We start from the raw sequence: 12,781 nt of genomic DNA on the forward strand, positions 1-12,781 counted from the left end.
TGTGTGTTCCTTCTCCCAGCAGAGGAGGCAGAGGGAAGCAGCGGGTGGCGGCCAGGGGACCCGCACATGGCAGGTTTAAGTGGCTCCATGTCTCAGAGTGGGGTTTGTAATTGAGGCCTCTCCCTCAGGGATGCCCACACAGTCAGACTCCTGGCCTTCTCACCCCTCTGGCCTGGAGTGATGGCTCGCCGCTGGGATCCAGCTGGGCTCCCAGACAGCGTGCAGGCCCTGCCCCTGCGGCCACAGCTTCCCCGCCCCCACCCAGGGCCTTCCTTCAGCCTTCCCCAATTAGCCCCACGGCCCTGCCCTCCCAGCCTCCTCCCTCTGCCTCAGGAGCAGCCATTCCCCACGTCTGCTGCCAGTGCATGCCACCCAGCCCTCAGTTTCACCCACAGCCACCTCTTCAGGGACAGCTACCCCCAATACTCAGCCTTGCTCCCCCAGAGATCCCCTGGGCAGCTAACCCAGTGTCTGGGAGCATCTGCGGCAGTGGCAGTGGCAGGCCCTCCAGGCCAGCTTAACACAGTGGCCCGGCCCCCCTCTGGCTGGGGCAGCCTGGGACACGCGGTTTGCTGTCCAGGCCCTTGCATGCACAGAGTGTCACCGGTGTGCTCAGGCAGGGACCTGTGTGCCCAGCCCCAAAGCAGCAGACACAGGCACAGGATGCCCGGCTGGGCATCCACTCATCTCCCATGTGCCCACAGATGGTTCTGGGAGCTGCAAGTTCCTCCCACCCCGGGGGCCTGGCTGAGACCACGCTGGAAAGGCCACAGGCTGGTGGCAGATAAAACAAGCAGTCCGAGGAGTCATCTCATTGGCATTTTATCCACCCCTCAGGCCATGCGTCGGTCCCCTCTGTACTGTGCTGCGTGCACACATCCGGGGGCGAGGGCTCACTCTGGCTGGGTGACAGTTCCCCTCTCCATAGGTTCCCCACCTCCACCCTGTCCTGTCCGTCTCCGGGGTCCTCATCCTTCAAGGTGGGATGCTACTCCCCTGAGCCTTCTCTGGGCTCTGCACCCTCCACTCATGCGGGGTCTGTCCACCCAACCCCTCGGGACCAGTCCCAGCAGCATTTTTAGACCCATTCCTATTTGTGGTTGTCCCTATGGACTCCCAGTGCCCAGAACTGAACCTGCCCCCACCCAAGGTCCCTCTGCCTACATCTTACCATGACTTCCATCCAGCTCCCCTCCTAAGCATGTTCAGGGAGCAAGGTGTCCCTGCTTTTCAGTCCCATCCCGCAGGCCTGGGACCAAGGACTCCGCCCCCAGGCCAGTGGGTCATGGCATTTGGGGTCTCTCGGCCTCTCCCCCACAGGGTCTGCTTAAAGCCACTGTAGGCCACCCAGGGCATACAGACCAAAGGCAGACCCCAACCCTGCCACCCACAGCCGTCCCTCCATGCCCTGGCCCCACCCTCAGGTCCAGCCCCTTCCCTCAGCCCCACCTCAGACCCCTCACTTGCACCACCACCCACCTGCCAGGTACAGAGGGGGCTCAGTGATGTGTGAAGGAAGAAACCCACCCGGGGCCTGAGCGAGTGGATACCCCAGTGTGGGCAGGAGCTTAGCTATGGCCAGGGTGGACACCCTTGGGTTTGATCCCAGGCTGTAAGGCTCATCTCTTCACCTGTAACATGGGGGTCATATTTTCTGACTGATCACACTGTTGTGAGGTGTGTAAAGAGCCTGGCGGCCAGCGGGCACCCAGGAGATGGAGCAGGCAGCGGGGAGGCCGCTGCCCCCACCCTGGCCCAGGCACCAAGCCCAGCTAGGACCAGGTTGGCCAGCTGATAAGCAGGCCCCAGGGTGAGGGGCGAGTCCACCGGGCAGGGTACAGAGGCCGGTCTCCCGGCGCTGCCCACAGCCTGGAGCCTTTGGCATTTCTGAGGCCACAGTGCCCCCTGGTGGCCATCCATCTACCCCAAAGGACAACACCCAGGGCCTCAGGCTTGGGCCGCCCTCTCTGCGGCCCTGAGCTAGGTTTGTTGTCACCATTTTACAAATGAGGCCCAGACAGGGAGAGTTGGCTGCCCAGAGTCACACAGAAGTCGGGCCAGATCTCATACTCGGGTCTGCCCGGCTCCCAGGCCACCTCTGTCCTCCCTGCCAATGGCTGCCGAAGGCATCCACGGGCCTGGGCTGGGAGACCTCCCAACATCTCCCACCCTCCAGAGGGGCAGGAAGGTCTCCACGCAGAATTATTTGGGAGTTGCTTCGTTGTAAAGACAACATCTGGCACTTGGATGGGGGAGAAGAACAGGACTGTGGGCCAGGGAGTTCCTGGGGGCCACCCCTTTCCACCACTGCCCTGGAGCCTGTTGGGGGAGGGGCTGAGCAAGGCTGGGGTGGCTCCTTCACCCTCCGCCTACCGCCCACTGCACCTCTCTCCGCCACTCCTATGCCGAGGCCTCCCTCTGGTCATCAGCCCTGGAAGGAACTTGGGGCTCGTTGGGTTCAGCTCCTTGCCCTGCTTGACAGGGGCACAGTGAAGCCTGGAGAGGGAGAGGAGCCAGCCAGGCTTACCCAGCTGGTCATGGCAGAGTCAGGGTGCCCTGTTTCTCCCAGATCCCTGACCTGGGGTCCGTGCCCCACCCAGGGAATTTCATGAGCACTGTGACTTCTTAGGGCCGGGAGTGCCTGCCTCTGCTGGCTGGTCTAACGGTGGCCCTTAGGCGGTGACGCAGGCTGTGGTGGGAGAGGTGGGGTGGGGTGGAAGGGCACCACGGGTCCCACGAGGCTCCCTCTGACAGCCACATCTTCCTTTGGCTCAGGGCGCTGTGCGGAGCTGCAGGTCCATGTCACCGAGGCCACGACCACAGCAGCTGAGCAGAGGGAATTGATCGCCCGCTTGGAGCAGGACCTCAGCACCATCCAGTCCATCCAGCGGCCAGACGCCGAGGTGAGACCACCCCCTCTAAGCTGCCCCCTTGCCACCTGCCCAGGGCTCCTTCAGCCTCACAAAATGCTGGCTTCCCAGGTGGACCAGCCCGATCATTGGGCAGCTGGTGTCCACCTGCCCCGCCCCAAGGCCCACGTCACCACGAAGGCCCAAGTCAGGATGCCAGGCCACAGGGCAGAGGGGCAGGCTTCCTCGAGCTGGCACAAAGCCTCCAGGCACTGGCTTAGACCTCTGCCCTGGGACCTCAGCGCCCAAGCAAGGCCAGGATTATCCACTGTCTCACAGCTAGAGGACCCAAGAAGGCTAAACCCTAGAGGGTCCCTAAGTCATCACATCACCCACTCCATTTTACAGATGAAGAAATGGGGCTCCAGGAGAGAAGTGGGGCTGGCCCAGGTCACGCAGCAGGAGGCTGCAGGGTGGGGTCACCCTGCCTCTGGGCTGGGTAACTGGAGGAGACTTCCCCCAGAGAGCTCCGGCCTTGGGGTGAACTTGGGGCCCAGCCTTCTCTTTGATGACCCAGGCCAGGCGTCCTCTCCAGGCCCACCTATGGCCACGGCTGTGCCCAGCCCCTGCCACCAGACCGCCCCACTGCTCCCAGCCCCCCATTTGCTTGGCCCCCTGAAAGGGTGTGTTCAGTGCTGTAGGGGGAGGCGCCGCCCACCTCTTCCTCTCCCCCACAGGGTGCAGCCGAGCATGGCCTGGAGAAGATCCCAGAGCCCATCAAGGAGGCCACCGCCCTGTTCTACGGTGAGGAGGGCCTGACCTGACGACGAAGGGCAGGGTGGGAGGGGAAAGAGGGAAGAGGTGGTGCAGCCTGAGCCCTGAGCCCTAAAGAGCACGCCCCTCCCTCGAAGGAGATCAAGGCCCCTCTGCCCAGCAATGCGGCAGCAACCTAAAACGGGGTGAGCCTCCGACCTGCCCTTCTAGGCCTTAGTCTGACACCCCCACCTGGGGGCCCTGACCCCCTCGGCCCTGCCAGTGGCCTGTCGAAGGCTGGTGGGTGGTGGTCAACTCCTCGAGGAGGCCTCAGCACCGAGATGCAGCCGGAGAGCTCCCAGCACTGGAGGGGAGGTGGTCTCCTTGGGCACCGAAGCCAGAACTTGGGGCTGCTGGGCCAGGACGTGGTAGGGGCGGTACCCATGGCTTCCCAGTGCCCTTTGCTTCCCCAGGAGCTAGGGGCCAATCTGACAGATGCAGGGGTCTCAGATTCAAGTAGAGAGCAATGGGGACAGGGCCTTGAGACCTAGCCCTTGGACAATGCCTGGGCTCTCCCCTCCCAGGGCCCCTGTTCTCATGTCACACCCCTCCCTGTTCCCCCGGCCACCCCTCCCCCTTCCCCAACCTCTCAGTACCTTGTGCTCAGACACCTTCCTTCCACCCCATGGCCCTTGGCCAGGGCTCCCTCGGGGCTGGTGACCTGAGGGCCCACTGCTGGGCTCTGCCTCCCGCCACCCCAAGCCACTCTTCCCTACCTCCTAGGACCCTCAGCACCAGCCAGTGGCACCCTCCCCGAGGGCCAGGTAGACTCACTGCTCTCCATCATCTCCAGCCAGAGGGAGCGCTTCCGTGCCCGGAACCAGGAGCTGGAGGCCGTGAGTCATGTCCTTCCCTCCCCTGCACTTTTTGGACGGGAGGACACAGTGGGGAGCACACAGGCTTGAGGGAGAGAGAAGTGTCACAGACCATAAACCGCAGTGGGATTAGATTTGATCTGTGCAGTCAGGGAGAGCTTCCTAGAGGAGGTGATGCAAAGCTAGGCTTTGGAAAAATCAGACACTCAAAGTAAAGGAGACTCTGTGAGCAGAGATGGGAGGCCAACAAGCCAGAAGCGAGTGCAGGTCGTTCCAGGGCTGCAGGAACAAAACACAGAGTCACCAGGCAATTACCCTACTGCCAGGCTGAGGTGCCACCAAAGCATTTAAGCAGGGGACTGACACTGCAAGAACGGAGGGTAAGAAAGGTCAGTCGGGCAGCCAGTTTAGGACAGAAGGCTGGCCCAGGAAGACGACTAGGCAGAGGTCACATCGTCCAGGAGAAGCATCTAAATCAGGTGGGAATGGGGAAACAGGGGCAGGTCGGAGAGAGGAGGGCCTTTGAGCCCAAAAAGATGAATAGTCTAGAGATGTCCAGGAGCTCTGGGGGGTCAGAGAGGCCCCGCTGGCTGCTGAGTGCCTGGCTGGTGGGCCTCCTAGAAGGGTACCGTGAGGAACGGGCAGTCTACAAAGGTGACCAGTCCAGTTGCATCTGGGCCTTTAAGATGAGGTGCCTCCATGTGGGCGTTGTTGACACTCGGATGGTGGCTTCAGCGCCAGCAGATGGCTTTGGTCCCCGGAAGAGAGGGGAACAGGAGCCAAGAAATGATCAGGGAGGGAGGGAGAAAAGCAGGAGCAGGGGGTGTCTAGGACACAGAGGCCAAGGCCGAGGCCAGGATGTCCCCACGCAGCGAGTGGACACTGGATCCAGAGTGCAGAGGGCCCTGGGCCAGACTAGGGGAGCACCAGAGGTGGCACCCTCCCAGCCTCAGGTCCTCTGCAGGTCCCCCGTCCCACAGAGCCAGCTCAGGTCCCCTTGTTGGTTCTCCCAGTGGGAGCAGAAGCCAAGGAGGTTCCCATCCTTCTCACAAAGTCACTGCTTGAGCTGATGACAGAATTTCTAGACCCTTCCTCTCCAAACCCGGAGTTCCCCACGCAGGGTTTCCAGGCTCAGGCCGGGGAAAGGCAGACATCCGCTGGGCCAGGCCCAGTGCTGGGCCAGTGACAAGGGTGGGCCGGATCCAGTGGGACCCTCCCTGATCTGGGGTCCAGAGCGAGAGGCTTCAAATGAGGGACCGTCAGGGCTGCTCCCCTCATGCTGGCTGCCAGCACGATGGACTGGGGACACCCACCTGCCCATCGGGTACTGGGGCAAGCCACACATGGAAGGCTACACAGCCCTTCAAAAAAGACCTTCAAAATAGATTAGGTGGAAGAGAAAAAGCAAGTGTTTATGCTATTCTATAGTTTTTACCATGTACTTTCTAAAAATTGTGGCAAAACACACGTGATGTAAAATTTACCATCTTACCCATTTTTAAGCATACAGTTCAGTGGCATCAAGTACATTCACATCGTTATGCAGCCCTCTAACCATCCATTTCCCAGAACTTTTTGATCTTCCCAAATTGAAATTCTGTCCCCATTAAACTAAGCTAACTCCCCGTTCCCCCTCCCCCCCTCCCCCTGGCCATGGCCATTCTACCTTCTGTCTCTATGAATTTGACCACACTAGGGACCTCATATAAGTGGAACCATACGGCATTTGTCCTTTTGTGACTGGCTTATTTAATTAGCACGATGTCCCCCAGGTTCATCCATGTTGTGGCACGTGTCAGAATTTCCTTCCTTTTTAAGGCTGAATCACATTCCACTGTGTGTCTTGACCACATTTTGCTGCTCCATCCATCCATCAGTGGACACTTGGGTTGCTTCCACCTTTTGGCTTCTGTGAATAACACTGTTATGAACACGGGTGTGCAAACATCTCTTTGAGTCCCTGCAGTGAGTTCTTTGGGCTGTACACTCAGGTGTGGAATTGCTGGATCATTTGGTAAATCTATGTTTAAATTGCTGAGGAGACGCCAGAGGACCATGTCCTTTCTGGTCCTGTGCGAATTTTTAGCAGTGTGAAGAAAACACCTCTTTAAGCATCTGAATAAATTCACTTTGCCCCTAGATTGGCAAACATTCAGATCACCTCGTGGAGGATTCCACTTATACAAAATGTCCAGAACAGGCAAATCCACAGCAACAGAAAGTAGATGAGTGGTGGCCAGCGGCTGGGGCAGGAGGGACTGGGGAGTGACTGCCGACAAGTTTGGGGTTTCTGATTGGGGTGACACAGATGTTCTGGAATTAGATAGTGGGGATGGTTGCATAACATTGTGAATATGCTCAAAAACACAACTGAACTGTACACTTACATATGATGATGTTTATGTTATATGAATTATATCTCATAATGATTGTTTAAGGCTGGTAATACCATAAACAAAACATGAAGAAACCCGATGCAAGAACTGTGACTTCTGCCTGGGCTGGGGTCACAGGAGGAGAAGGGGGACTTCCCAGCACAGGCAGCTTTGAGCGGAGTCTAGTAGGTCAAGAAGGTGGCCCTGGGCAAAGAAGGGGCTCCAGGGAGATGGAGCCCCTGACCTGTGCCAGCGTGGAGGCCTCACCACGTGCCACCCCCATCTACCCCTGACCCTGCCCACCCACCCGCCTCCCCGCAGGAGAACCGCCTGGCCCAGCACACCATCCAAGCCCTGCAGAACGAGCTGGACAGCCTGCGGGCCGACAACATCAAGCTGTTCGAGAAGATCAAGTTCCTCCAGAGCTACCCTGGCCGGGTAAGGGCCCTCCCCAATCTCAGCCCCAGGTGCCCCAGGCAGGGAGTGAGGTGGTCTGGGGCCACTGAGGCAGGAGGGATGGGGGCAGTGACCTGCTGGGCAGTCACTGGACAGTGACCCAGAGGGCCTGCCACCTGTCCTCCCTCAGCTGGGGGAGCCCCCCACAGCGGAGCCCTTGTGGAGGTTGACTCATCAGAACTAGCCAGGATGTGATGAGGTCCAGCAAGAGGGTCACAGGCCCCAGGCCACGGGCCAGGTGCTCCCTCTGTGAAATGGGGCTGATCCACTAGCTGACCCAAGATCTGGGAATTTACCCCCAGGGCTGTTGAGCATGTGGGACAGGCCCTGGGGAATCTGTATGTTTTAAACTTACACTAAAAAAAAGAAAAACCATACCAGATGGGGCCGGCCCCATGGCCGAGTGGTTAAGTTTGTGCTCTCCGCTTTGGCAGCCCACGGTTTCACCGGTTCAGATCCTGGGCGCGGACATGGCACCGCTCATCAAGCCATGCTGAGGCGGCATCCCACATGCCACAACTAGAAGGACCCACAACTAAAAATATACAAATATGTACCAGGGGCTTTGGGGAGAAAAAGGAAAAATAAAATCTTTAAAGAAAAACCATACCAGAATTTGGTCCAACATCCCAAAACCAGTCAGGAGGAACCCCCCATTCCATTCTGGGCCGAGGACGGCCGTCTCTGGTTTCTCTCAGCCCCAGTCCTCAAAGGGGACCACCTTGTGCAAGGAAACCCCTTCTGTGACCGTGGGCAGACAGCGGGGGTAGTAGGAGGCGAGAGCGGTGACACTCACAGGGGGTACCTCCCTGGGACAAGACCCTCAGGCACTAGCCCCCCATTCCACTCGTTGAAGCTGTTCTTAGGCCACCAGAGGGCGCCCAGACTCTGTGCAAACTAGCACTACACACCGGGTGGCTGGCTGGGAGGGGTCTCTCATCCCTCAGGTGCCTGCCTGGGCCCCACGTCCACCCTGCACACTCCCAGAACCCCCTCTAGACCCACCTCCCTTCACGGGGCCCAGCCCTGTCTGTCTCATACATTCCAGCCCATCTGGGAGACCCTGACCCCATGGGAACCTCTGACCCCGGGCAATGCCCCTGGACAAGTAGCACCAGCCACATTCACGCTGTCACTCTGGGCCCCTTCCCCTGCCCGCATTGTGCTGATGAGGAAACTGAGGCTGCCTTGTGATCCTGCCAGCCTGCAGTCCCTGGGCCCTGGCCTTGCTGTTGGGCCCCGGTGACTGGGTCTGTACTCCTTCCCCACGCAGGGCGGCAGCAGCGATGACACAGAGCTGCGGTACTCGTCCCAGTACGAGGAGCGCCTGGACCCCTTCTCCTCCTTCAGCAAGCGGGTGCGTGGGCCTGGCCTCCGGGCAGAGCAGGGACAGGCGGTGCTCAGCTATGCGCAGGCCACAGGGAAGCTCCAAGAAGCCACCCGCTTGCCTGGCCTCGCCGCCCCTCATTCCCCACTCCACCAGCCCTGGCCTGCTCACTCAGGCCCAGCCTCGCCCTGCACCCCCACATGTACACCACACTTACCCAACTCCCAGGGCAGCCCCCACACCCACTTTGGTGCCACAGAATCCCAGGGTCCACCCCGGACAGGCCTGGAGTGCCAGGAACACCTGTGGATGGCTACGTGAGGGTGTGCGACAGTGAAGGGGTTAACCCCAGGGGCACACTGTGGGGGTAGGCAGACCAGCAAAGAGCTCCCAGTGTTGAGCGACCTGCAGTGGGCCCCCCTCTGGTAGCTCTCCTCGCTGACCTCTCAGGCTGTGGAAGCCCTGCCCACGAAGACTTTCCCGAAGGCAGAATGGGCCACCGCAGAGGGCAGGAGCCAGCTGCCACTGGGGGTGCTCACAGATGTTGGGGAGCCGAGGATGTCACAGCTAGTGGGACTGGCACAGGCAGGCCCCTGGCAGCCCCCAGGTTCCCTCTCTGCAGTGAGCCCTTTGAGGTCCTCTCCTCATCGTCCCTCCCCCTCCAGGAGCGGCAGCGGAAGTACCTGAGCCTGAGCCCCTGGGACAAGGCAACGCTCAGCATGGTGAGTGCCCGCCTCTGTGCCCACCTGGGACAGGCTGGAGCCTCTGTCTCTGAGCACCTCGTCCCTGCCCTCCAGCCCAATCTGGAGAAGCCCCACGGACCCCACTGACCCCTCACAGGCCCTGCTAAGGGTGGCTGTGTGACCCAGAGCGGGGTCCCACCCTCTCTGGGACAGCTCCACAGGTAGCACCATTCATGGTAGGTTCTGGAATCATGCGCCATTTCTTAGAAGTTCTGCAGCCCAAGCTCTTGGCCTATCAAGTAGAGTGGGAGCCGGCTGGCTGCCCTGCCCTCCCCTGTGCCCTGAGGCCCTCTCTGCAGGAGCCCCAGGGCAGCCCTGAAGGAGCAGGGGAGGCCCGCCCCGCCCCACTGCACACCTTTCTTGCTCCCCAGGGGCGGTTGGTTCTCTCCAACAAGATGGCGCGCACCATCGGCTTCTTCTACACGCTGTTCCTGCACTGCCTGGTCTTCCTGGTGAGTGTCCAAGCAGGTGTCCCCAACCTCCTAGGGCAGCAGGGAGCCTGTTACTGTGGCCTGGCACCCAGGCCAATGCCAAGCCACACCGTCTGCTCTTGGCCACTTCTCTCCCCTTCAAGGACCTCAGCCCACCCTGGGGGCAACAAGCCCACCCATCAGGCCCTCTGGCTGGGACAGCAGTCCAGCCACTCTGTGAAAGAGGCCAGGCTGACTATATCTGGGGCCCTGTACTGGAGGGGCTTGGTGGAGGGAAAGGCCACCATGGGAGCCTGAGGCAGACGGAAGGCAGGTCGGACTAACTCCACTATGGGACAGCCAGGTGGGCTGCACAGAGAGGGGACATGGTGAACTGAATGGGTACAGAGGGGCATTCCAGTCAGTGGGCACAGCACATGCAGAGGCCTGGTGATGCCTGCATGTCCACTGAGTCAGGGGAGAGCAGGGGGAAGGGGGTGCCTATGGAAGGCTCTAGCCTCAGGGACCCCAGCAAGGCCACAGTCAAGGTGGCCCCTACATGGCTAGCCTGGGCTCCCACTCTGACCCCAGCGCCCAGTGGGTCCTGGCCCTGCCAGTGGTCCGCCCATCTGTGTTAGGGATGGTACCTCCGTGTCCAAGCCTGTCTGACCATCTGTGAAACAGGCGGGCACAGGAGCATCTCTAAGGCCCACCGCCCCAGGGCCTGGGCCATGAGAACCTTCATGAGCCAGGAAGCCAGTCCCAACGGCTGTGGGTGGACCACAGGAGTGGCCGTGAGGCAGGACGGGCAGCTCACGGCATCTCTGCCTGGCCAGGTGCTGTACAAGCTGGCATGGAGCGAAAGCATGGAGAGGGACTGTGCCACCTTCTGCGCCAAGAAGTGAGGACACCCACCCCGCCCCACCACAGGCCTGCACTGAGCCCCCCAGCACCATGAGCTCCTCCTTCTGTTCCTTGCCCCCCAGCCCTCCACCATTGCCCCCGCCTCTGTCCACCCCATGGCCCTCTGCCATGCCCACCCCATCACATGGTGCCTGCCCCTGGGAGACCTCCATGTGCCCCACATACACACACATTTCCCTCCTTTTTACACTCAGCCTCAGCAAAGGTTTCTGTGCCCACAGGTTTGCTGATCATCTGCACAAGTTCCACGAGAATGACAATGGGGCGGCGGCTGGTGACCTGTGGCAGTGACGTCCTGGGCCCCCCACATGACAGTGATGGCTGCATTCCCCACCCCTGCTTCTTCAGCTGCTTCTAATGACTTAGACATCCCTGGAGAATCCCCGACAAGAACTGCCCGTGCCCCCTGCCCTGCAGTGCCAGAGGTCCCAGGTCCCCTTGTGCCCCCTTAAGAGAATGTGTCAGCCACATCAGGCCTCCTAGGTCCAGGAACCCCCAAGGCCCAGCCAGGCTGAGCCAAAGGGACCCCTCAGCCTCATCTCAGGCCGCCAATCCCCCCTAGATCCCGCCCACAGCCTGACCTCTAGCCCTGGTGGCAGAGACCTCCCAGCTGTGGTGCTGACTGAGTTCCCACTGACTCTGGCCGTGGTTAATCCCCTTGGCATCTCCTAGACCCCTCTGTGCCAGGCTCTGGGATCCCCTAGGATCCACCACCACCCCAAGAGATGGAGGGCCCTTCTTTGCAGGCCAGCAGGCTTTGAGTCCAGCCTCCCGGCCTGCCTTTGTCACCACCCCTCCCCACCCCAAGAAGAGGGGGAGCCCCAGAGGGCAGGATAGTTTCTATTACCCCCTCCCTGCCCCCAGACCCACTGTGACTTTTGTTTTCTTCTTTAGCAAGATATTCTAGCTTCTAGGAAAGGAGTCTCTAGTGAGCCACCGTGCCCCAGGCTCTTCAGACCCAAGGACTGGGCTGAGGCGCCTAGGTGCTTCTCGGCCAAGCAGACCTGGCTGGCGGCCCTCCTAGCATGGCCACCTCGGGGCCACTGCAGATCTCCTAAGTTAGATTTGCGTTTGCATGCTCAGCTTTGCACATTTCAAATAAACACATGGTTGCAGCCACACTGGTGTCCCCCGCTGTGACTCTGGGGCTACGGGAGGCTGGTGGGCGCCTGCAGCAGCACCCCTGGGACCAGGCACTGAACCTTTCAGCTGCTCTGCTGATGTGGGGCATGGCCCCCAGCACACAGAGGTCTTTCCCCCTTTTCCCAGCCCCAGGAATTCCATGAGTGGGTCCAGAGCTCTGCTGAAACCCAAACCCACCATGTCTGAGTTCTCCTGAGCAGACAAGGAACCCAATCAAAAAGAGAAATCCATTCCCTTTTTTAAAAACCACCTGTCGGGGGCCGGCCTGGTGGCGCAGCGGTTAAGTTCACACGTTCCACTTCTCCGTGGCCCAGGGTTCGCCGTTCGGATCCTTGGTGCAGACATGGCACCGCTTGGCATGCCACGCTGTGGTAGGCGTCCCACGTATAAAGTAAAGGAGGATGGGCATGGATGTTAGCTCAGGGCCAGTCTTCCTCAGCAAAAGAGGAGGATTGGCAGCAGTTAGCTCAGAGCTAATCTTCCTCAAAAAATAAATAAATAAATAAATAAAATTTTTTAAAAATTAAAAATACATAAAAACCACCTGTCAGGGGCCAGTCCCGTGGCCGAGTGGTTAAGTTCACTCGCTCCACTTTGGCGGCCCAGGGTTTCGCCGGTTCAGATCCTAAGTGTGGACATGGCACCACTCATCAAGCCACGCTGAGGCGGCATCCCACATGCCACAAGTAGAAGGACCCACAACTAAAAATACACAACTATGTACCAGGGGGCTTTGGGGAGAAAAAGGAAAAACAATAAAATCTTTAAAAAAGACTTACTTTAGAAAAAAAAAAAACCACCTGTCAGGCTGCGGTTGAATGTGTGACGTCAGCTCCAGGGGAATCCCAGCTCACCTTTCTGTGTGCCCTGGAGCCACACACTCTTCCCCTTTCCCTTGGGCTCCTGCTTGCCAGGAACCTCAGAGC

General features: G+C 59.7%; 1 protein-coding gene across 3 annotated transcripts in view; it reads left to right on the forward strand.

Moving 5' to 3' along the window:
* The window catches only part of CUX1 (cut like homeobox 1), a 359,761-nt gene extending 347,930 nt beyond the window's left edge, over positions 1-11,831 (forward strand). For all 3 annotated transcript variants that reach the window (XM_044746858.2, XM_044746859.2, XM_014853923.3), the window contains exons 15-23: positions 2,776-2,903; positions 3,587-3,653; positions 4,386-4,498; positions 7,174-7,290; positions 8,582-8,665; positions 9,301-9,357; positions 9,750-9,830; positions 10,625-10,689; positions 10,934-11,831. In XM_044746858.2, the coding sequence (XP_044602793.1) occupies positions 2,776-2,903; positions 3,587-3,653; positions 4,386-4,498; positions 7,174-7,290; positions 8,582-8,665; positions 9,301-9,357; positions 9,750-9,830; positions 10,625-10,689; positions 10,934-11,003 (782 nt within the window). In that variant the 3' untranslated portion in view covers positions 11,004-11,831. The remainder of the gene's footprint in view (positions 1-2,775; positions 2,904-3,586; positions 3,654-4,385; positions 4,499-7,173; positions 7,291-8,581; positions 8,666-9,300; positions 9,358-9,749; positions 9,831-10,624; positions 10,690-10,933) is intronic.
* Positions 11,832-12,781: the final 950 nt, after the last annotated feature.

Source organism: Equus asinus, chromosome 14, assembly GCF_041296235.1.
Source record: "Equus asinus isolate D_3611 breed Donkey chromosome 14, EquAss-T2T_v2, whole genome shotgun sequence".
In the NCBI taxonomy this organism is placed as follows: Eukaryota; Metazoa; Chordata; class Mammalia; order Perissodactyla; family Equidae; genus Equus; species Equus asinus.